At 41.7% G+C, this 26,025-nt stretch overlaps 1 protein-coding gene across 2 annotated transcripts in view; it reads left to right on the forward strand.

The window, feature by feature from the left end:
• The window catches only part of KITLG (KIT ligand), a 98,693-nt gene that overhangs the window by 56,972 nt on the left and 15,696 nt on the right, over nt 1-26,025 (forward strand). For both annotated transcript variants that reach the window (XM_043492506.1, XM_038417715.2), the window contains exons 4-6: nt 8,095-8,265; nt 12,818-12,980; nt 14,734-14,817. In XM_043492506.1, the coding sequence (XP_043348441.1) occupies nt 8,095-8,265; nt 12,818-12,980; nt 14,734-14,817 (418 nt within the window). The remainder of the gene's footprint in view (nt 1-8,094; nt 8,266-12,817; nt 12,981-14,733; nt 14,818-26,025) is intronic.

Consider the following 26,025-nt stretch of genomic DNA (forward strand, 5'->3'; position numbering starts at 1 on the left):
GCAGACTGCTTCTTCAGAGAAAGCAGAAGACCTGCAAGGAGTGGAAGAAGAGAGAGACCAGCATGGAAAGCCACCTGTTAGAGATCAGAAAGCATTAGGAAAAAGTGAGAGCTACCAAGAGACCAGCAGAGCTGGACCTTGCAAAGGAAATTAAACCAATATTGAAAGGTTTTTTAGCCATATAAATAAAAAGAAAACTAGGAAAGAAGGAGGACCACTAAGCACTGATGATGGGGTTGAGATTAAAGATAATTTAGGTATGGACCAACATCTAAATGAGTATTTCGCCTCAGTTTTTAGTAAGGGTAATGAGGAGCTTGGGGGCCATGACAGGGCGATTAATGGGAACAAGGATATGGAAGTAGAAATTACCACATCCAAGGTAGAAGTCAAACTCAGAGTAATTGAACCCAATTGCAGGGCCTGGATAATCTGCATCCAAGAATATTAAAGGAACACACAAATGAATTTAAGCCCAATAGCAAGGATTTTTAATCATCTGTAAACTCGGGGGTCATATTCTGGAGAATTGCAAATATAGTACCTCTATTTAGGAAAGGGAACAAAAGTGATCCAGGAAACTATAGACCTGTTAGTTTGACCTGAATTGTATGCAAGGTCTTAGAAAAAATTTGTGAAAGAGAGAGTAGATAGTGATATAGAAGTAAATGGTAATTGGGGGGGAATACAACATATTTTTACAAAAGGTAGATTGTCAGCCCAACCTGATCTCATCCTTTGAGAAGATAATCAATTTTCTACCCAAAGAAAAATGCAGTAGGTCTAAACTTCTCGGATTTCAGTAAAGTATTTGATAGAGTTCCATGTGGGAAATTATTAATTAAATTGGAGAAGAGGGGGATTAATATGAGAATCAAAAGGAGGGTAAGGAGCTGATTAAAGGGGAGGCTATAACGGGTCATGCTGAAAGGAGAACTGTCATGCTGGAGGGAGGTTACTACTGGAATTCCTCAAGGATCAGTCTTGGGTCAAATCTTATTCAATGTTTTTGTTAATGACATTGGAAGCGGGAGTGTGCTAATAAAATCTGTGGATGACACAAAGTTGGGAAGTATTGCCAATATGGAGCAGGACTGGAATATCATACAAGACTATTTGGTTTCAGAGTAGCAGCCGTGTTAGTCTGTATTCACAAAAAAGAAAAGTACTTGTGGCACCTTAGAGACTAACAAATTTATTTGAGCATCACAGCATCCGATGAAGTGAGCTGTAGCTCACGGAAGCTTATGCTCAAATACATTTGTTAGTCTCTAAAGTGCCACAAGTACTCCTTTTTCTTTTTTGCGAAGACTATTTGGATTACCTTGAAAACCAGCGTAATAGAAATGTAACCGTGCAAAGTGCAAGGTTTTCTGTTATAAACTGGGAATGTACCAGTTGGAAGTGACCAAGGAGGAGAGAGTCATTCTGTAATCGACCAATACACCCAAATCTATGAGCCATCAATTTGATGTGGGTGTGTAGAAGACTAATGCAATCCTTGGATGCACCCGGTGAGGTATTTCCAGTAGAGACAGGGAAGTGTTAGTACCATTATACAAGGCACTGGTGAGACTCATCTGAAATACTGTGTGCAATTAAGAAAGATGAATTCAAACTTGAACAGGTGGAGAGAAGGGCTAGTAGGATGATCTGAGGATTGGAGAACCTGCTTTACAGGAGGAGTCTTAAGGTAATCAGCTTGTTTAAACTAACAAAATGAAGGCTGAGGGAAGATACAATTGTCTATAAATACATCACAGAGATAAGCAATTCCACTTCCTCCCTGGTATTTAAGTTAAGGAACAAGTTGACACAAGAACAAATGTCTATAACCTGGCCATCAGAAAGTTTAGGCTTGAAATTGATTAAAGATTTCTAATAATCAGAGGAGTGAAGTTCTGGAACAGCCCTCCAAGGGGAGCAGTGGAGACAAAAAACCTAACTATCTTCAAGATTGAGCTTGTTAAATTTGTAGAGGGGATGATATGAAACTGTTTACAGTGTAGCCGATCTGTGACTGCTAGTAGCAGGTATTCCCCAGCAGCTGGTGATGGGACAGAAGGGGAAGGGCTCTGAGTTACTATAAAGAATTCTTTACCAGGTGTCTGACTGATGGGTTTTGCCCACATGCCCAGTGTCTAACTGGTCCCCATATTTGGGTTCAGGAGAGAATTTCTGCCCAGGTCAAATTGGAAGAGACCCTGAGAAGGAAGGGGTTTGCCCTCCTCTGCAGTGCAGGGCATGGGTCACTTGCTGGTTTGAGCGAGAGTAAATGGTGGATTTTCTGTAATTTGAATTCTTTAAATCAATATTTGAGGACTTCAGTAACTCAGTCAGAGGTTAAGGGTCTATTACAGGAGTGGATGTGTGAGGTTTTGTGGCCTGCTATGTGCACAAGGTCAGAGTAGATGATCATGATGGTCCCTTCTGGCCTTAAAGTCTCGAGTCTCTAAATAATTGTGCACATTATATAAATAGAACATAAGAACGGGCATACTGGGTCAGACCAAAGGTCCATCTAGCCCAGTAGCCTCTCCTCTGATAGTGGCCAATGCCAGATGCCCCAGAGGGAATGAACAGAATAGGTAATCATCAACTGATCCATCCCCTGTCGCTCATTCCCAGCCTCTGGCAAACAGAGGCTATGGATCCCATCCCCGCCCATCCTGGCTAATAGGTCTATCAATGGCTATCTCTTCCTTGAACTTATCTAGCTCTTTTTTGAACCCTGCTATAGTCCTGTATTAGCTGTGTATTATTCAATAGATGTAAAAAGCAACGTTGTTGGCTATCATACTTGTAACTAGAGCTGTGTGAAATTTTCATTATGAAAACCAAAATCATGCACAGTGGACATAGTTCAGTAAATTCTCATTATTGCCAATTTCAAGAGATCAAAAAAATCCATGTGACTTGCTCAACAATCCATGAGGGCTTGGGGGCTTTGTTTTGGTTCTTTTGTTTGTTTGGGGGAGGGGGTTATACCCCAAAAATACAATAGTCTGTCTTTTGATTTTTGAACGCCCCATGCCCATCCTCAATGTGTGTGGCATCAGTATTGCACTGGGGCAGAACAGATGGTTATGAGTTCTATTGAAGCTTGGAGGTTTGCACAAACCAAAAATCACAAGTTAACCTCAAGGAGTGCAAATTATACCTGATATTTTAGGCTAATTAAACTCAGCAGAACAAAATATTTTCTTTGCATCATTTGTTATTGTGAGTCCTTTCTGAATCCTATTTGGTCTAATATATATTATAGATTACAGTTTTTGATGAATCCCAAACAGCAATCATCCAGAAACAAGGAAATAGTAACAGCTGTAGCTGCACATCACAACACTCTTTCAAATCCCAGATATTTGATATCTATTTTCTATGTCTCAAAGATTTACATCAGGGTGGTCTTTAAAAGTGCAAAAAGTTAGACTCAACTCTAGCCTCTTATCCTTCCAGATCAGTGAGGTAAACTGACAGGACAATGTGGGAAGTAAACATTATCACTATTTGCACTGTTTTCTCTATTAGTTTCCAGTTCATCCCATCTGGTACCTCTCATGAAATATGTATTAAAAAAATCAATACTCTAAGGTTTTTTTAAACATTCAATTTAAGATCTTATTGCTTTGTCTGTAACTGAAGAGTTTTAAGATTAATTCAGACCAGAAAGGTTTCTTTAAATCCCTGCAGGATGGATTGATTTATATGAAAGTGATTTAAATCACTGATTTTAATTATGTTTTACATTTGTACTTTTCAGTAACTTTCCTAAAGAGAGGATAAGATATTAATTAGTAACAATTAAAACTTGTTCACTTACCCTAAATTGGGTGCTTTTTTTGCTAACTAGCAGTATATCCTATATCTATCTATATATATATTTAACAATTATACAGCTTAATGTACATTTATTCACATTGTTAATTTTTACAATTTTTTATTAAATTACAAAATAGCAAGCAATGCATTTATTATTTACTAGGATTTGTTTGGTTTTTACTTGTGATTTGTGTCAAGCTGTATTTGGAAATTCACATTCAATTAAAATGCACAAAATAGCATTTAAAAAAATTATTAAACAAAACTACCTTAAAGGTGCTGGATGCATTAAAAAAAATCAAAAAAATTATCAAAACATGTTTGTCATTTAAAACTGATTTATTAAATGAAGTAAAAAGTAGAGTTCATGAATTGAACTCATTGTTTCTGGTCACTGGTTCCTTCATGATTTTAGAGCTAGTAGATCTCATCCTTTCATACCCAGTTTTATTCATAGATTGGAAGAAGAAAACAAGGTTTCCTGCTTTTTCAACTCCCATTGGTTTTTACTTTTAATGAACTGAATTGAAGAAAATATTCTCTCTGCATCTGCGGAAGAGGCTACTGCTGTTTTTAAAAAAAAAAAAAAAAAAAAAAAAAAAAAAAAACTGGTTTAGCATTCAGCAAACTCTAGTTTCAGGTTCTTAACCAATGGCTTCCACAAATTTAGTGCTCTGAGTTTCTCTAAAACTTTGCAGAAAATATGTACTGCTTAATATTATTTTTCATTTAATGCAAAGTTTTAATACATTAAATTTAGGTCTTAAATAATTTGTAAATTCCACATTTAATTTTAAATAGGTTTATTTAAAAGAACTGTGTATCTGATTTTTTTAATTGAAAAAATATTGATTTTTATCCATCCTGATTCCTTGGTTTAGAAAGTGAACAAGAATGTGACTTTTGTAATCACCAAATCATCATATAATACTATGACAGCCTATAATAGGTAGTAATCTGATTGTTAGTCCAGTTTGCATCCTACATTGATTAGTTAAATATAGTTAAGATGTAGTGGTATTTTGTTTTGGCCCAACAAGTTTCCTGTCAGCAGTATTGCCTTTAGGAATTGGTGGCTATAAAACATGCTAACTTTGGCTGTACAATGTATTTCATTAAGTACAGTGCTTTCATTGCCATGGCATCTGGCTGCATCACATCTAAAAACTAACATTGTATTCACAATGAGCAGCAATACTAACTCACCAAGACACAAATAGGAAGAGACAATGCCTCAGTTTAGAGACTTTTGGCAAAGGGTTGGCTGAATAAATGCGCTTTGATTTGGGTTCTGACAGATTCCTGCAAGCAAAGAAACCCATAGCTGGAGCCTCTCCAGCAAATGTTCTGCTTTCAGTCCTGAAAAGTGCACGTCTAGGGACTGAGGAAAGTGTCTTACTTTATCAGACACTTCGTATGGTGCATGAAGTGGGAAATGGTATCTACTGTAGCAGCTTCCAAGCTTTATAGATTAAAAATAGAGAGGTAAATTGCATATAAAGCAGATGAGAAGCCAGTGCAGTGCATGTAACATGTTCAAGCTGACCAACTCCATTAAGCAGAAGGGTTCTTGCATTATGCACTAGCTGAGTAGCTCTCAGAGTAGATCCAAATAGAGTGCATTGCAGAAGTCTAACCTGGAGGTAAAAAGCAAGGTCTGAACCAATGAAAAGAAACTGCAGTCTCTTAGCTAAATGCAGAAAGATAAAAGCTTCTACTGCTACTTTCTGGGAACATAAGAGCAGTCAGGTAAAAAGTACCCAGAGATGTAAATCTCTTTGTCGGGGGCAGAAACAGATGGAGTAGTGGTAAATTTCTCAGTTCCATTAACTATTTCTCTCTGTCAACTATTATCACATCTGTGCTTTTGAACACACTTCAGCCAGCTTATTCTCATCCCTATCTTTGATCTTTCCCTACTGAGAAAGCAAGGAAAGTGCACAGCTTGACTCTGATGAGAAGGAAATTTAGAGCTGAATATCATCAGTCTGCTGACCGCATTATAAGTCGGAGCCCTTCATAACTCTCCTAGAGATCTCACTTATTGAGCAAAAAGGGCAACAAAATAGAATCATGCTGGACACACAGAATTTTTGTATTCTACATTACAAGATATTGCTTGTAGTGCTGCTCTAGTGGTAGCCAAGTCAGTGCAGGTGATGAGCTGTCTGGACCATCAGGGGTGTGTGGAAGGGCACAGTATCAGACCTGTCCCTACTACAGAATAAAGGTCAACAAGGCTTCTACTCTTTGCTCTTTCTAATGCCCTCCTGTTAGTGCTCCTCTACAAAAAGAGCGGAGAGGCCAGGCCAGGCATTGTCAATTGCACAATGCCCAAAATGTCACTGTTCGTTACACGTTTCCCATTCCCAGACCTGAAGGAAGAGCTCTGTGTAAGCTCAAAACTTCTCTCACCAACAGAAGCTGGTCCAATAAAAGATATTTCCTCACCCACCTTGTCTAATACCCTGGGGCCAACACAACAACATTACATACTGCTTGTTACATCCTTGCATTGGGACTCATACCAGGAGGTAATACTGTAATGCTAAATACTGTAATACTGCTTTATGGTTTCTTTTACACACAAATGACAAAGTTAGTGAAGGCTGTAAGGTAAAGCTAAACTGTAAATGTGAACCTGTTCACTAAACATGAAGATTGCTCAATAATTTATTTAGTCTTAGAAGGTATGCATGTCTCTCGCCCATAAAAATACAGAAAGGTGAACTATGTCCTTAAATGGTAATGAATAGGAGGTAAACTAGACTAGAAAAGCATTCAGCCCCAAGTGATGCTGATTGAACACAACATGAAATTTTGGCACATATAAGGAATACCAAATATAACACTTGGTATTGTGATCCATCTCACAAGGTAAAGAAAATCCGGGCATGTCAGTATTTGGAAGAACGCCACATATCATGCAAGGTACTGCAAGAAGTGTTAGAGACAGGCACTTTGCTACTGAAGGCATATCTTCCATATGAGATGCAAAACAAAATCCTGACCACTTGTGGTCACTAAAGATGCCATGGCAACTTTCTCAAGAGCTGGGATAATAGCTTAGTGTACTAGACAAATTCCAGTGTTTTACTTACTGTACTGATATCTACATTATTCTTCACTTTTTAAAAATCTTTCCTACAATGTGTAATAGAGCATTGTGTGATGAAGGCACAGTTTAAGAGATTTCTATATATAAAGTTCTCAGTATATAAACCTGGCCCCTTCTCATTGAACAGATCTACTGCCTGTGTGTATTAAGGCATGTCTACTTAGCATAATGACTTTTTTACTCATGTTAGTCCTGCTGAGCCAACACAGCTAAGTAAAAGTGTGCTGTATTTTATTACTTCCTGTACAACAACAGAATGATTTACTAGGTTCCAATTACAGAAACAATCAGCTAAACCTGTGCAAACCCACTGACTTGTGGTTGCACAGGTATCACTTGGGGCATGATTTGAAGACCATGTCACTGCACAGCTGTAATTGAGGTAATAACTTGGCCTCTGGATTCTTTTTATTGGTAAGGGTACATGAGAAGGAAAAATCTCAGGTTGACTTTCATACCCAGGGTGAGTTTGCAGGGCTGGCATTTAGTTTAAAAAAAAAAAAAAAAAAAAAAAAAAAAGAAAAGACTGGAGGGGGAAGCAGTTTCTTGTAAACTAAGCAGAGTTGCTTAGAAATTAAGAAAACAATCATGGAATCCCATAATGCCAAGTTTAGAAACTTATTTTTCAGAACAGAGTCTTAACTCAAAGATCCTCCTGGATTTAAGGTGCTATATAAATGTAGGGTAGCAACAGTAGTGAAATGAAGATGAGGAGTATTTTGAAGATTGTCTGGAAAACAATTGTCAAAGAAATGGTCATTAAAAAACGAAAGTAGGTATGATATGAAAGAGTAGGAATAAATGGCCAGTTTTGGCATGGAAAGAGGTAATACTGGAGTAGCCAACAGATCAGATGCTCAAACTGAAGTTTGACATTTATTCCCAAACTGGAAGAAGGGGTAACATTATGCCGACAACTTTGCAGATAACATAATTAAGTCAGCCAAGATCAAGGAGGATTGTAAGATGCACAAAAAGACTCAAGAGAACAGCAGGCAACATAATGTTAGTTGAATTTCAATTTAGACAAGTGCAAGATGATGCAAATTGGAAGGAACAATTTAATCTACTTTTACACTCTTTGTTACTTATGCAAAAATTGGTTAAGTGTGGTGTTTAATCTACCTCTCTTCTTTTTTTATCTTCCCTGACAGCCTAATCACTGTTGGTTGCATTTGATGGTGCCTGAGTTTTCAAAGAGTCTGCATAATCTTCTACAAAAATTTTCAGATATGTCTGATGTTTTAAGCAACTATTCAATCATCAATAATCTCACGAGGATAATCAATGATATTATGTCATGTCTAGATTCTGAGAAAAATAAGGTAATCTTCTCAAAGAGAGCATTTTCCCCTTTATATTGCAGAATAATATCTTAATTTTTGTAGCAGAGTACATGACATGTACAAAAAAAGAAAACAACCCTACGACCAAGGCTACTTTAGGTTCTATATTCTTTGTTTCAATTCCTGTTCAATGCAACTACTACTTCCCCTTTAAAGATGTATTGAGTACAATAGAGAGATGTTAGCTATTGGCTACATCAAGTGAGAAAAGATATAAGATAAGGCTAGGATTTTGTCACGGAGAGCACAAAGCCATGGAATCTGTGACTTCCAGAGACCTCTGACATCAGCCCTGGGGCAGCGGAGCTGGAGCTGTCGGCCAGGACCTGCAGTTCCCAGCCGCCAGCGCAGTGGAATGCTCTGAGAGGAACTCCAGGCCACCATGGGTCATGGGGTCCCCTACGGGCTCCAAATTGGGGCCCCTGTAGCTGCCCTGCCGCTGCTGCCATGGGCGGCATGGGGACCTTAGAGCCCCAGCAGCATTGCATGTTGGATCATAGAATCATAGAATCATAGAATATCAGGGTTGGAAGGGACCCCAGAAGGTCATCTAGTCCAACCCCCTGCTCAAAGCAGGACCAAGTCCCAGTTAAATCATCCCAGCCAGGGCTTTGTCAAGCCTGACCTTAAAAACCTCTAAGGAAGGAGATTCTACCACCTCCCTAGGTAACGCATTCCAGTGTTTCACCACCCTCTTAGTGAAAAAGTTTTTCCTAATATCCAATCTAAACCTCCCCCATTGCAACTTGAGACCATTACTCCTCGTTCTGTCATCTGCTACCATTGAGAACAGTCTAGAGCCATCCTCTTTGAAACCCCCTTTCAGGTAGTTGAAAGCAGCTATCAAATCCCCCCTCATTCTTCTCTTCTGCAGACTAAACAATCCCAGCTCCCTCAGCCTCTCCTCATAAGTCATGTGCTCTAGACCCCTAATCATTTTCGTTGCCCTTCGTTGTACTCTTTCCAATTTATCCACATCCTTCCTGTAGTGTGGGGCCCAAAACTGGACACAGTACTCCAGATGAGGCCTCACCAGTGTCGAATAGAGGGGAACGATCACGTCCCTCGATCTGCTCGCTATGCCCCTACTTATACATCCCAAAATGCCATTGGCCTTCTTGGCAACAAGGGCACACTGCTGACTCATATCCAGCTTCTCGTCCACTGTCACCCCTAGGTCCTTTTCCGCGGAACTGCTGCCGAGCCATTCGGTCCCTAGTCTGTAGCGGTGCATTGGATTCTTCCATCCTAAGTGCAGGACCCTGCACTTATCCTTATTGAACCTCATTAGATTTCTTTTGGCCCAATCCTCCAATTTGTCTAGGTCCTTCTGTATCCTATCCCTCCCCTCCAGCGTATCTACCACTCCTCCCAGTTTAGTATCATCCGCAAATTTGCTGAGAGTGCAATCCACACCATCTTCCAGATCATTTATGAAGATATTGAACAAAACGGGCCCCAGGACCGACCCCTGGGGCACTCCACTTGACACCGGCTGCCAACTAGACATGGAGCCATTGATCACTACCCGTTGAGCCCGACAATCTAGCCAGCTTTCTACCCACCTTATAGTGCATTCATCCAGCCCATACTTCCTTAACTTGCTGACAAGAATGCAGTGGGAGACCGTGTCAAAAGCTTTGCTAAAGTCAAGAAACAATACATCCACTGCTTTCCCTTCATCCACAGAACCAGTAATCTCATCATAAAAGGCGATTAGATTAGTCAGGCATGACCTTCCCTTGGTGAATCCATGCTGACTGTTCCTGATCACTTTCCTCTCCTCTAAGTGCTTCAGGATTGATTCTTTGAGGACCTGCTCCATGATTTTTCCAGGGACTGAGGTGAGGCTGACCGGCCTGTAGTTCCCAGGATCCTCCTTCTTCCCTTTTTTAAAGATGGGCACTACATTAGCCTTTTTCCAGTCATCCGGGACTTCCCCCGTTCGCCACGAGTTTTCAAAGATAATGGCCAAGGGCTCTGCAATCACAGCCGCCAATTCCTTCAGCACTCTCGGATGCAATTCGTCCGGCCCCATGGACTTGTGCACGTCCAGCTTTTCTAAATAGTCCCTAACCACCTCTATCTCTACAGAGGGCTGGCCATCTCTTCCCCATTTTGTGTTGCCCAGCACAGCAGTCTGGGAGCTGACCTTGTTAGTGAAAACAGAGGCAAAAAAAAGCATTGAGTACATTAGCTTTTTCCACATCCTCTGTCACTAGCTTGCCTCCCTCATTCAGTAAGGGGCCCACACTTTCCTTGGCTTTCTTCTTGTTGCCAACATACCTGAAGAAACCCTTCTTGTTACTCTTGACATCTCTTGCTAGCTGCAGCTCCAGGTGCGATTTGGCCCTCCTGATATCTTTCCTACATGCCCGAGCAATATTTTTATACTCTTCCCTGGTCATATGTCCAACCTTCCACTTCTTGTAAGCTTCTTTTTTATGTTTAAGATCCGCTAGGATTTCACCATTAAGCCAAGCTGGTCGCCTGCCATATTTACTATTCTTTCGACTCAATAGGGATCCTACCCTATCCTTCTCCCTACCCATTTTGTTATGGATATTTTTAGTAAAATCACATACAGATCTCAGGCTTCTGTGAATTTTTGTTTATTGCCCATGACCTGTCTGTGCCTTTTTTGCTAAAAATATTGGTGACAAAATCTTAGCTTTAGGTATAATCACTTAAAAAACCTCAGAGGGATTACAATGTATAGGATGACCAAATAGACAGATATATTCAATATGTTGTCAGTGCATAGTCCAAACATTTAACTCTCATTCTCAAGGAAAATCAAACTGGTCTATATCAAACAAGCATGAATCATTTTGCATCTAACTTACACTGGAATCCTGAGCATAATTACTAATTTCAATCTCAAAATATTTGAAAAAGACTGTGATAAACTAGTAAGATTATATTAATCAGTCAATTTCAGAAACCTTCATATTGAATTAATGGACCTTTAACCAAGGACAATTATACATGATAGTGGACCTCCCTGATTCCAGTAGTTGCTGGAAGTGCTCCAGGAATCTCACTCCAGGAGTCTGATTCTAGCCTTATTAGGAATGAGAGTAATAAAAGACTTATCTTTATTAATAACTTTTATGTGTAAGCCCTGATGTATCTAACTGCATTCTGAGTAACATTGCCCAGCTATGAGTACTCTATGTATGAGTAAATGGTTTTGTTAATAATTACGTAATTAAAAGTACTAAAGTATGAGATCCAGGCCCTATTGAAGTCAAGGATTTCACCCTCTGTGTATAGTTACCTTCCATCAGTAGATCTTAAACCACTTGCAATGGTGGGCCAGTGCAATTATTTCCATTTTACAGAGCGAAACAGATGCACAGAGAGGTGAATTGATTTGCCCAGTATCATACAGCAAGTCTATGGCAAACCTCAGAGTAGAACCTGATCTCCTGACCTGCAGTCAGGTGCATTATTTAGTTGCTGTGATGATGATTGTATGTTAGGGTTTTAGTTATCTTTCCATTACAATCCTAATTTTGTCCTTTAGCACACACCCAAATGTATTTATTTCCCATGGTCTGCTGGTACAAGATACTTTTTTTTTTTTAATTAAATGTGATTTTACTTAAACTCTTTGTCTTAAAAGAAAGTCTTTTAGATAAATGGAAATGAGGATAGTAATCTCTGGGTAATTTTGTTTCCTGGAAGAAGAATGAACCTAGATCTATCCTTGTAACAAGAAAAAGAAAAGAAACTGAAGAACTACCCACTAGGAAGTTTCCTTGGTGCATGATTTAAAGATGCTCTTGTCCCTGCCACACTTTTTAGGACCAAAAACTAGCCCCTGGCCAAACTTGAATTGCTGGGATAAGTAACAGCTATCATTAAAGATAAGGATAGGTTAAAAAAAATAGCATTAACATGGATCTCAGAGTCTTCAGTTAGTTTGGCACAACATATTATCCATCAGTTTTCACAATTATGGAGTCCCTCTCTTTTATTTTTAGATACACTCCAGAGAGGCATGCTGACACCAATAGTGGAACTTGGACCACAGTTACTTGTTTCAATATCCAAAACACTTATGCTGGTAACACTTAATGTATTGTGTTCCTGTTTTATATTACAGTGGTCAAACACAGCCTTATAAAATTCCACACACCAAGGAACAAACAACTTTTTTAAAAAATTAAGAATTAAAATCTCATGGGTGATTGGGTTTTTTTCCATCATTAGGGTAAGATGGGTGAGGAGATTTCAAGCCGAGGCTGTATATTTTTGTGACAATTTTTCAAGAGTGGATTAACAGTGCTAACTTTGCGAAGTGAAATAAATTAATTCAAAATCCTGGGATCAGAGCTTTTGGTATTTTTAAGGTTGAGATCTCCTGAAGTAAAGCAGAACTCTGCATCTTAAATGTTAACTTCATTTCTGTGTCACCTGTTGGTATTTCTTGGTAAAGTACCCATTGTCTATCTCTTAGGCCAGATTTACCAAAATGAGTATTTGTCTGGCCTTTTAAAAAATGGAATTCTGTATTTTTCCCTAGAATTTTAGAAAAGAAAATCTTCATCTTTATGAAGAAGGCAGGTTCATTCCTGAAGAATTCTTTAGGTACTTTAACAGTACCATTGAAGTCTACAAGGATTTTGCAGAAACATCCTATCATAGTGACTGTGTTCTGCCGTCAACAACAGAAACACCAGAGAACAGTAAGATCATAAAATTGTTCCCATTTTTGTTGAGCCAGATCTTCAACTGGTGTAAATTGGTGTAACTCCTTTGAAGTCAATAAAGTTATGTCAGTTCAGAGTGTCTGAGGATCTGATCAATTAGCTTCATGTTTCTTACTATCTGTGACAGCGACTAATAATGCCAAGGCTGAAGTCCCACTGCTAGTACTATAGAATTAAGCCTGATAGCAAAACTGACATCATTACATAGCATCGTTTATTAACACAGCCTACGATTATTTCAGTGTATGTGCTCAGATTGTTTTCACATCAACAAAAAAATCCTGGGTTGTTCTTTTACAGTTTTCTTAGTGCTGCATTTTATCTTGCACTTGACTTTTTCTTAACTGTGACAGTTTGATCTTTTTGAAAATGTCTTTGTGGATACTGGGCCAATTTAGAGGCGATGTGTAAGGTGGTATAGGTTAAGCATTGGTAAGCAGGTCTAACAGAATTTAAGGTGGCATAGTTTATAGGCTGAGTGTCTGGAACGAAGTGTAAATAGCACCAGTTGAAAATAATCTCTGAATTTGGCCCATTCCCACTAAAGAGTATCATGGAGGCTCCCTATACAATGAATGGGGAGAGACAGGTGCCTAAGACTAGGACCCTCAAAAGTCAGTAGGAAGGAGCTGCATACACTAGCCAATGGAAGATGCAGACAAGCGGGGTGTGTCCTAAACCCTGCCCCTTTCATGGATTTAGGCATATATCTCTGCTAGTGATCCATAACTGGGAACCCCCCGCCTGGAGTTGGTGGCTTTGGCGCCTAAGTTGTTTCTTGTGAGAATGAATTAGGCACCTGCCTCCATGCAAAGTAGCCCGAGGTGTTGGTGCCCACACTGTAACTTTTAGTCATTAGAGTATTCATCTGGGATGTGAGAGATATGCAGGTTCAATTCCACCCTCAGGATGGAAAGGATTTGAACAGGGCTCTTCCATGATTCTCAGTGATTACAGCACTTTCCTGAGAGGTGGAAGATATGGAAGTGGGTAGGGTCCCCATTGCCTCAAGCTCCCTTCTATGGCATTGCACCCCAGGGCTGCCCCACTTCTTGCCACTTGACCATAGTGCTCTGGGCAGTCATCCTTCATAAAGCCAGCCTTGAATAGGACACTGCTGTTCAAAACCTTTCTCTCCCCATGTATGTGAGGAGGTGAAATGGAACCTCGGTTTCCCACATCCCAAGTGAGTGCTCTAACCACTGGACTAAATACTATAAGGTCACTACCGCCGCCGCCTCATCCAGACAGATTTTGAATGGGAACCAATCCAGTAGTTGGCCTCTGAGCACACCTACTAGATCAGGCTCCTCAGGGGAGATATAGGCACTTCTCCAACTATCTTCCCCTGTTTTTTGGTTCACTCTGAGCATCAGGCGGGAGATAGCCATTCGGGTGCTTAATCAAGGCAGCAGAGTGCAAGCCCAGAAGCAGAAACTTGGGTACTTAGGGAACTCTTACTTCAAAAACTTAGGTGCCAAGTGTGTTTAGGTGCTACAGGGTAAGGCAGCAGCCAGGCAAGGGTTTAGTGAATCACAGTGACACCTAAAATGGGTTTTAAGCACCTAAATCTGGAGTTTAGGTGCCTTAGTATCTTTGTGGATCCAGCCCCTATAACCATAATCTAATATCATATGTTAACCAATCAGAGTAGCCCTCTTGCCAAGTGCCTTACATAAGGGGAACTGTATTTTAAGTTGCATAATACTGACACTCATTTTCTATTTAGATCCAAGAGTTAGTGTAACAAAACCATTTTTGTTACCTCCTGTTGCTGCCAGCTCCCTTAGGAATGATAGCAGTGACAATAACAGTAAGTACAAATGATATATATAGTACTGATATGATATATGTATATGAACTGATATATGTATATTTCCATTCAACACTTTTTTTTATGAGCACTTAGAGGAAAGTAGCCTTAATCATGCAAAGCAATTGGATCATTCTAATGTCCGATGGTACATCGTATTAGCTGTAATTACACCAAAATGAAATGGCCTGATTCAGTCAGACTCCAGGGATGCCATACAATTACAAATATGTGGTGACTTTCAAAAATGACAGAAAGCAAATCTCTGCACTCTGATTCTCTAGTGCCTTTAGGACTCTCAAACCATGTGACCTCAACCAACATGCCTTCCCCCAACATTTAATTTTAATGGACAGAAAATGAAACCGTTCCAAACTACTACTGAATTTTCTTGAATTGGCATCATGATACTAACACTGTTGCTTTACTATGTCAATTTTGATAATACTGAACTAATGATTATTTGGATACAGCATATTCTAATAGGCCATGTTCAGATGGACTCATTTTCCCCTCTTCCCAATCTTTGTACAACTCCCAGTTTAATGAGTGCAGTTTTAAGGGGTGAAGTTACACATATTTAAATGTACATGTTCTGTAGTTTTTTAACTTAATTAAAATTGCTGCAGACTTAGAGGGTGTTTTTTAGTCTTTACAGCAACTTAAACAAAATAAATTTTAGACCTAGTAAATCCTGAGCTGAGGGGATTAACACAAAACCAACAAACTCTTAGTATGTTATTTAAATCAATTGTTTGATTTCTTACCTCTGGAGAGTGAGGGGTCTGTCAGAGCCTGATGGAGACTGAGGTGTTGCTCTAATATTTGTAGCAGAAGTTAGAGCAGTACCTGGGTGGACATTCATAGCCCTGATTTCAGTATCCTGCCTGTAGGAGAGAAAGATGTTTCCCATCTTCTGCCCTAATAAATTATCTGTGGAAGGCATTGGGAACATCACTGAATCTGCCGACTGCTGCTTTGGAATGAAAGGAAAAGTCATCAGGTATTTGCAGGAACTGCAGTGAGACTGGAAATGGGAAAAGTTTACGCTGGGGAACAAAAGTAACTCTCAATTAGTAACTTCTGGCTTGATACCAGGAACTACTACTTTCTTGCCAGCATCCCAGGTTGTAACGGTATTGTTTCCCCAGCTCTTTTTCTGCGTTAACAGTTGTGCCATACTGTATGTCTCTTTCCAGCTCTTTCCATATATTTCCCATGTATCTGGGGTGACTAAGTACGTGGTATGATGGGATGAATGGTGCTGCTCCTGCTGAGGAAGGCACAGGGAGAGAGAAGCCTGTGGCAGCCTGCCTTGCTGATGAGCAAGAAAGCAACTCCTGGCCACGAGACAGGAGAAGTTACTAAGAGAAAGGCACTTCCCACCACTCCCTATGGGCCCTTACGTATACTGACTCTTGGCTGCCTACATTTCTGCTCCCTGCTTGGCTTGTGGTTCTGCACACCAGCTCCTAGTTTCCAGAAGATTTTCACCTTCACCCACCATTGCCACTTTCAGATATTAGGCTCTCCCTGCCCTATTGCTGTCTCTTTAGGAGGTGTGGTTGGGGGAGATTTAGGGTAGGTCTGCACTTCAAGTGTAATTCCCAGCTCGAGGAGACATGTCTGCACTAGTTCTCATTGAGCTAACTGACTAAAAATAGAATTGTAGCTGTTGCAGCGCAAGTGATGGAAGGAACTCGCTGCCCTGAGCACAGTTCCATCCCAGACACTAGACACACAATCAGATGGCTAGCTCCTCCTGCCACTCATGTCTATGCTCTATTTTTAGCTGCTAGCGCATTCTGTGATAGCGCAGAATCATAGAATATCAGGGTTGGAAGGGACCTCAGGAGGTCATCTAGTCCAACCCCCTGCTCAAAGCAGGACCGATCCCCAGTTTTTTCCCCAGATCCCTAAATGGCCCCCTTAAGGATTAAACTCACAACCCTGGGTTTAGCATGCAAATGCTCAAACCACTGAGCTATTCCTCCCCCAGGTATGCATGTCTCCTCAGCCTGCGAAAACCCTAGCTCCAACTGTAGACAAACCCATTGTGTAGAGCCTTCATTCTCTAGATCTGCAGTTAAGTAGGATTGGGACAAAATCCTACCCCTGACTTCCAGCAGCCAAACCACCTCTCTTTGGAAGAGAGGAATGTCACTCCAGGACAGGAATCATAGAATCATAGAATCATAGAATATCAGGGTTGGAAGGGACCCCAGAAGGTCATCTAGTCCAACCCCCTGCTCAAAGCAGGACCAAGTCCCAGTTAAATCATCCCAGCTAGGGCTTTGTCAAGCCTGACCTTAAAAACCTCTAAGGAAGGAGATTCTACCCCCTCCCTAGGTAACGCATTCCAGTGTTTCACCACCCTCTTAGTGAAAAAGTTTTTCCTAATATCCAATCTAAACCTCCCCCATTGCAACTTGAGACCATTACTCCTCGTTCTGTCATCTGCTACCATTGAGAACAGTCTAGAGCCATCCTCTTTGAAACCCCCTTTCAGGTAGTTGAAAGCAGCTATCAAATCCCCCCTCATTCTTCTCTTCTGCAGACTAAACAATCCCAGCTCCCTCAGCCTCTCCTCATAAGTCATGTGCTCTAGACCCCTAATCATTTTCGTTGCCCTTCGTTGTACTCTTTCCAATTTATCCACATCCTTCCTGTAGTGTGGGGCCCAAAACTGGACACAGTACTCCAGATGAGGCCTCACCAGTGTCGAATAGAGGGGAACGATCACGTCCCTCGATCTGCTCGCTATGCCCCTACTTATACAACCCAAAATGCCATTGGCCTTCTTGGCAACAAGGGCACACTGCTGACTCATATCCAGCTTCTCGTCCACTGTCACCCCTAGGTCCTTTTCCGCAGAACTGCTGCCGAGCCATTCGGTCCCTAGTCTGTAGCGGTGCATTGGATTCTTCCATCCTAAGTGCAGGACCCTGCATTTATCCTTATTGAACCTCATTAGATTTCTTTTGGCCCAATCCTCCAATTTGTCTAGGTCCTTCTGTATCCTATCCCTCCCCTCCAGCGTATCTACCACTCCTCCCAGTTTGGTATCATCCGCAAATTTGCTGAGAGTGCAATCCACACCATCCTCCAGATCATTTATGAAGATATTGAACAAAACGGGCCCCAGGACCGACCCCTGGGGCACTCCACTTGACACCGGCTGCCAACTAGACATGGAGCCATTGATCACTACCCGTTGAGCCCGACAATCTAGCCAGCTTTCTACCCACCTTATAGTGCATTCATCCAGCCCATACTTCCTTAACTTGCTGACAAGAATGCTGTGGGAGACCGTGTCAAAAGCTTTGCTAAAGTCAAGCAACAATACATCCACTGCTTTCCCTTCATCCACAGAACCAGTAATCTCATCATAAAAGGCGATTAGATTAGTCAGGCATGACCTTCCCTTGGTGAATCCATGCTGACTGTTCCTGATCACTTTCCTCTCCTCTAAGTGCTTCAGGATTGATTCTTTGAGGACCTGCTCCATGATTTTTCCAGGGACTGAGGTGAGGCTGACCGGCCTGTAGTTCCCAGGATCCTCCTCCTTCCCTTTTTTAAAGATGGGCACTACATTAGCCTTTTTCCAGTCATCCGGGACTTCCCCCGTTCGCCACGAGTTTTCAAAGATAATGGCCAAGGGCTCTGCAATCACAGCCGCCAATTCCTTCAGCACTCTCGGATGCAATTCGTCCGGCCCCATGGACTTGTGCACGTCCAGCTTTTCTAAATAGTCCCTAACCACCTCTATCTCTACAGAGGGCTGGCCATCTCTTCCCCATTTTGTGTTGCCCAGCACAGCAGTCTGGGAGCTGACCTTGTTAGTGAAAACAGAGGCAAAAAAAGCATTGAGTACATTAGCTTTTTCCACATCCTCTGTCACTAGCTTGCCTCCCTCATTCAGTAAGGGGCCCACACTTTCCTTGGCTTTCTTCTTGTTGCCAACATACCTGAAGAAACCCTTCTTGTTACTCTTGACATCTCTTGCTAGCTGCAGCTCCAGGTGCGATTTGGCCCTCCTGATATCTTTCCTACATGCCCGAGCAATATTTTTATACTCTTCCCTGGTCATATGTCCAAGCTTCCACTTCTTGTAAGCTTCTTTTTTATGTTTAAGATCCGCTAGGATTTCACCATTAAGCCAAGCTGGTCGCCTGCCATATTTACTATTCTTTCGACTCATCGGGATGGTTTGTCCCTGTAACCTCAACAGGGATTCCTTGAAATACAGCCAGCTCTCCTGGACTCCCTTCCCTTTCATGTTAGTCCCCCAGGGGATCCTGGCCATCTGTTCCCTGAGGGAGTCAAAGTCTGCTTTCCTGAAGTCCAGGGTCCGTATCCTGCTGCTTACCTTTCTTCCCTGCGTCAGGATCCTGAACTCAACCAACTCATGGTCACTGCCTCCCAGATTCCCATCCACTTTTGCTTCCCCCACTAATTCTACCCGGTTTGTGAGCAGCAGGTCAAGAAAAGCGCTCCCCCTAGTTGGCTCCCCTAGCACTTGCACCAGGAAATTGTCCCCTACGCTTTCCAAAAACTTCCTGGATTGTCTATGCACCGCTGTATTGCTCTCCCAGCAGATATCAGGAAAATTAAAGTCACCCATGAGAATCAGGGCATGCGATCTAGTAGCTTCCGTGAGTTGCCGGAAGAAAGCCTCATCCACCTCATCCCCCTGGTCCGGTGGTCTATAGCAGACTCCCACCATGACATCACTCTTGTTGCACACACTTCTAAACTTAATCCAGAGACACTCAGGTTTTTCCACAGTTTCGTACCGGAGCTCTGAGCAGTCATACTGCTCCCTTACATACAGTGCTACTCCCCCACCTTTTCTGCCCTGCCTGTCCTTCCTGAACAGTTTATAACCATCCATGACTGTACTCCAGTCATGTGAGTTATCCCACCAAGTCTCTGTTATTCCAATCACGTCATAATTCCTTGACATCACCAGGACCTCCAGTTCTCCCTGCTTGTTTCCAAGGCTTTGTGCATTTGTATATAAGCACTTGAGATAACCTGTTGATCGCCCCTCATTCCCAGTATGAGGCAGGAGCCCTCCCCTCACAGACCTTCCTGCCTGTGCTTCCTCCCGGTATCCCGCTTTCCCACTTACCTCAGGGCTTTGGTCTCCTTCCCCCGGTGAACCTAGTTTAAAGCCCTCCTCACTAGGTTAGCCAGCCTGCTGGCAAAGATGTTCTTCCCTCTCTTCGTAAGATGGAGCCCGTCTCTGCCCAGCACTCCTCCTTCATGGAACACCATCCCATGGTCAAAGAATCCAAAGCCTTCTCTCCGACACCACCTGCGTAGCCATTCGTTGACCTCCACGATTCGACGGTCCCTACCCAGGCCTTTTCCTTCCACGGGGAGGATGGACGAGAACACCACTTGCGCCTCCAACTCCTTTATCCTTCTTCCCAGAGCCACATAGTCCGCAGTGATCCGCTCAAGGTCATTCTTGGCAGTATCATTGGTGCCCACGTGGAGAAGCAGGAAGGGGTAGCGATCCGAGGGCTTGATGAGTCTCGGCAGTCTCTCCGTCACATCACGAATCTTAGCCCCTGGCAAGCAGCAGACTTCTCGGTTTTCCCGGTCAGGGCGGCAGATAGATGACTCAGTCCCCCGGAGGAGAGAGTCCCCGACCACCACCACCCGCCTTCTCCTCTTGGGAGTGGTGGTCGTGGAACCTCCAACCTCAGGACATCGCATCTCATGCCTCCCAACCAGCGGAGTCTCCTTCTGCTTTCTCCCCCCAGACATATCATCTGGTCCACTCTCCGCATTGGTACCTGTGGAGAGAACATGAAAGCGGTTAGTTACCTGTGTCTGTGTTACTGGAACCCGGACATTCCGCTTACCTCTTCTGGAGGTCACATGTTGCCAAGCTTCTTCACTGGCCTCTTGGCTCCTCTGTGCAACCTGCTCTACATCTTTAGAGCTTTGTGCCCCTAGAAGGCTATCCTGAGTTTGGTCCAGAAAATCCTCAGTCTCTCGTATACAACGCAGGGTCGTTACCTGTTGCTCCAGACCTTCAATCTTCTCTTCCAATATGGAGACCAGCTTGCACTTTGTACAGACTTTGCACTTTACAAAGCTTGCACTTTGTACAGGAGCTGAGTTCTGCCCAAGTGGGGACAGGAGGTTAGCCCTACCCCGTCCCAGCTGATTGGCTTTGGGCTAAAGAGAGCACATACATAGTTGGGGCCTGAAAAGGTTCAGTTTTTTGCTGTGGCTGCTGGGGGGAATAGGGCAATGGGATCAGGCCAGGGCACAGCTGGAGGAGCAGCCTACACCCAAAACAGGAGCCTGGACCAGCACAGTGACCATGGGATGGATGCCAGGCAATGCAGGCAAGATCAGGACTCCTCACAGCATACCTAAATACTAGTGACTACCACAAGGGGCAGAAAATACACTATTTGTGACTGAGACTCTGGAGCTGGATGTCGTTTAGACTCAGATTAAATCTGTGTTTTAGTACTGTTTTCAAACCAGCACCTCCAAACCCAAGTTTCAAACAGGAAATGAAGATCAAGGGTAGAAAGAAATGTAAAATAGGCATTTAGCTATCAATCTGACATACCATTCATTGCCCACAAATTAAAATTGAGAATCATTTTGTGGGCATAATCAGATATTTAGATTCATGAATGATATTACTTGAGCCTTTCGATATTTGGGCCCAGAAAACTGGACTCATAATTAATTTCCCCCACAAAACTCAATATGAGAGGCATCTCTGAAAAATGAATTTAGCACCCCATTTGGGGAGGTTACTAAAACTAAAGTTTTATACCTTTTAAAGTACTGTGATCAAAATATTCACACCCACAACTTAATCTAAAGGTTCCTTGTATTCAAACTTTGTACAGTGAAACACCCATAAGGAGAGGTTGTCAAAAAACAGCAAATAGTTTCCATTAAAATTATTTAGTTGAAAAAAAAAAATGACCAAAATTTTGATTATCTCCATCTGTGGTAATTTTTTAAATTAAACATTGAAAGTAATTATTTTTGGATTCGTGTTTATAGAACCTCTGTTCACAATTATATCCTCCCAGATGAACGTCTGACAAATGATGAATACTGCATTGTTAATGAATCTGTTCACAGGAAAAGATAACTTTAACTGCTTTGAATTCCAAACAGCATATAGTGAAAATCTGAAATGTGTTATAAAAGCCCCGTTGAATAAGGATAATTGTAATATAGAATTCTGAATATATTATAAGGAAATGATATTAAACTTTTTACAGTTTGAATGGATGTTTATTTTAACAGTCATGCCTGAGGAGCTCTGGACATTTTAATAAAATGAAATAAAATTGCAAAAATAGATCAGCATGTCCTGAGTTGTTCCCATAACAAGAAAACAGGGAAAAACAGCTTGTCAGTCTGTTTATTCTCACCTCCTTTCCCCTTTTCTGACAAAATCCTACCCAAACCAACTGAATAGTAAACTGGAAGCCACTGGAAGAACTGATTCCATTCTCATTTTGTCTTGATGGTAATAGTGCAATACCAATTATATGATATTGAATACGGAGCTGTCACATGTTCCAAACCAATTTTTTCCCCTCACTAACATGATTTTTCTACTGAAAACAACTGATGGCTTCTTTTGACTGGTTCTTCACCTTTCCATTTTTATACAGTAACTCCTCACTTAACGTTGTAGTTATGTTCCTGAAAAATGCAACTTTAAGTGAAACGATGTTAAACAAATCCAATTTTCCCATAAGATTAATGTAAATGCGGGGAGTTAAGTTCCAAGGAAATTTTTGGGGGGCAGACAAAAGGCATTATGTCCTGTACTGTACTGTACTGTACTGTGGTTGGGAAGTGCCTGTGGCTTATGCCACACAGGCACAGCCTGCTGCAGGCAAGGACGCTAGGAAGCACCTTTGCAGGAGCAGTGGCAGCTTATCCGGAGAAGAACAGGCGCCAACTTTGCCAGAGGATGTTCCAGGCCTGCCTCTTCCTGTACCCGCTCCACTCCAGGTCCACCTCTTCCCTCCTCCAGTCCACCTTCTCTCCGGAGCACACTGCATCCATGCTCCTTCCCCTTCCGCCCCCAGAAAGTCCTAAGCGCCACCAAACAAACAAACTGTTTGGCGGTGCTTAGGACTTTCTGAGAGGGAGGGGGAGGAGCGGAGATGCGGCACTTCCCTACTCTTCCTCCTCCCTCCCAGCGCTTCCCTGCCACCAAACAGCTGTTTAGTGGTGCTTAGGATTTTCTGGGAGGGAGGGGGAGGAGTGGAGACACAGTGCTTCCTCGCTCCTCCCCCTTCCTCCCAGAAAGTCCTAAGCACTACCAAACAGCTGTTTGGCGGTGGGGGAAGCGCTGGGAGGGCGGGGGAGGAGGTGGAGAAGAGGAAATTGTGCAATGCTCCCTTGTAAAGTCGCTGCTCTTCCACAAAATCTGACATGCAGTGGACAGAGCAGGCAGCCAAACGATGTTATAAGGGAGCATTGCACAACTTTAAACAAGCATGCTCACTAACTGAGCAGTGATGTAACTTTGAAACAACATTAAGCAGGAAGATGTTAAGTGAGGAGTTACTGTACCCTATCCTATTTTTAAATTCTCAGTAATGATTTTGGTCACATTCTTGCAATTCGTTCTGCATAGGTGGACTGCTGTGCTATGCAGAGTCCCAGTGAAGTCCAATAAGGGTCTTCAACACAGAAAAAGTTGCAGGGTTGGTGCCTTGAGTCCTAATGATGCCTGTTCTTTCAACAGATTAAACCAAGATGAATAGTCAAAGTTAGTCTCGTTATCCAGGTTGGGTAGCCTCCTGTTCCCATGTTTAAAATTCAAAAAGTCTCACTTTTACTTATTTTTCACTTCTAGCTCAGTAGTGCTGTTTGTACTTTCATGAAAAGTTCAGTGCTGCATTCTGCCATTTTGCTTGCTGTTTCTTTGCAAGAGTTTGGCTCATTTCTTCAGTACTGTGCAGCTCAAAGAATACCCAGGCATTCCCCGTGTGTGTCCATAACAATCCCTAAGTTTTTCCAGGTAGAATTTGAATCTTTTTAATTAAGAAAATATTATTTAACAAATACCTTCAAAAGACATTAACCTGCTTTGTTTCCAGTTCATGAAATTCATATTGCATTCCATTTCTTTGACCCCTTCTTTTTAATTACAAAAGATTTACCGAACAGGTGGGAAATGTTGAAGTGATAAAATAGTGTGATATCTACTCATCTCCAAAGTAATTATCTAGGGCGAATCCCTTTGAGACAGATATGGCAACAAAACATAATGTCTGGCTTGAATTGTAATTTCTTGCTGAACCTACATATATAGTTTAAGATGTATTTACCAGTTCAGATAGCTTTGTCAACAGAGATTGTAAGCTACTTGAGACCAATAACTACAGTGCCTGGATCTTGTGTGATCAATGATGCATCTCTGACTTTTTTTTTTTTTTTTTTTTTAAGTTCAGTGGAACAAACAGCTTATTTCATGGAAATTAGCCAAGTATTTTGAAAAACCAATTATTGTTCATGATGCTACAGAGGCCCCCTGCAGAGATTGCAAGCTATCAAGTTCCAGAAATAGCTTGTAACTCTTCCTGAGTGTCCACGAAATTTACAACATATACTATTTTCAGTGTGCTGACCATTGCACTCTGCCATACAGCAGCTCCCAGATGTACTCATTAATAAAAGGTAAACCTGGCTTCTCAGAGGAGGAGCCTTCTCCCAGATTCTCTTTAATGAGTGAAGGAAAGCTCCCTTCCTCTCCGGCTTGGCCAGAATGATCAACTGACTGCCCCCTAGAAACACTAAAAACAGGGAGAAAGGCAGATCATTAGACATTTGCACACCACAAAATATCTAAAGACTGTGGGAGTCTGAGCCTGTTAAGAATTTTTAAATGGAGGATGGGTGTTGCCCAAAACCTGCTGAAACTCAAGTGTTGTTTGGGTGACTTACCATATTTTGAGTTTGAAATTTCTATTGTAAGGAAGTAAAATGATGTAGAACATTTTTTCACAGTGAAGTTGGACAAGATTCACTATGATGTCAATTCCCCTCTCTCATTCTGTGCTGCCCTCTTCTCCCTTGGTGAGCTTTGTCAGCTTCTTACATAAATGCTTCTGCTTTCCTCCATGGCATCCCCTATCAACTGAACACTCTTCCTGAGTACATCTGTAAGGCCACTAATTTCTTTGTTATAGATTCCCTCTTAAAAACCTATTTGTTCTGTGATTCCCACAGAAAACAAAGCGATTGAGAAGCTTGAGGAGCCCTATGGGAACAGTGTAAATATGATCTATTTTGAATATGAACATCTGAACCTAATTGCATATATTGTACCAATTCCCCATATCTTCTCTCCAGGAGGGGCAGGGATCATGTAGTCGGGTTTTGCGTTTTGTTTTTGGAAGTACCTACCCCTCTGCAGACATTACCAGAAATAAATAGGATACGATAAAATCTGCCATGACTAGTTTCAGTCTCTCAATCCACCACCTTCTATAAACTCAATTATCTTAAACAAATTTACAAAAGAGTTAAAATTTTTCATGACTTGACATGTATTTTGAAGACGGTGTCCCATATGCCCTGCCTCCCCAGGTACAAACCTAATAGAGTATTCCTTTGAAGTTTGTGTAAATGCTAAATGAAGGCAAAACTGAATGCTGAGGCCTTCTTATCAGAAATGTCTAATCACTTTCCAATCAGTAGTGTCTAATTTTAAGTCAAGCTAGTTTATGGTCCAAAGACTCGTTGAAATATGTACATTAACAAATGTGAAAACGTAGCAATTAAATAGATATCTGTGCATCTAGCTGAATACTTTGAATAACTTTTGCTAAAAGTGTTTTACGTAAAAGTCTACACACTTGCCATTGCATGCTGAGACTTGCATTGTAGAGTAGGTGGAGAATTTGTGGTAGGCTATATATGCTAACTTCTCTGCTCTCTGAGATCTGCAGCAACATACATATCTTCCTTTGGAAGATTATTCATTTTTCTTGGAGTATACAGAATGTAACAGACCCAGACCAGTGGGGTACAGGAGTTTGGTAGAAGGCAAATATACTGGCCACTGGATGAATAGTGTTCTGTTCCCTGAGTGACCAGAGCAGGGGCTGCCCTAGAGCAATCAAGAACCTGGTAGAACCAATTAAGACAGGCAAGCTAATTAAGACACCTGGAGCCAATTAAGAACAT

The sequence above is a fragment of the Dermochelys coriacea genome, chromosome 1 (genome assembly GCF_009764565.3).
Source record: "Dermochelys coriacea isolate rDerCor1 chromosome 1, rDerCor1.pri.v4, whole genome shotgun sequence".
NCBI classification, from domain to species: Eukaryota; Metazoa; Chordata; order Testudines; family Dermochelyidae; genus Dermochelys; species Dermochelys coriacea.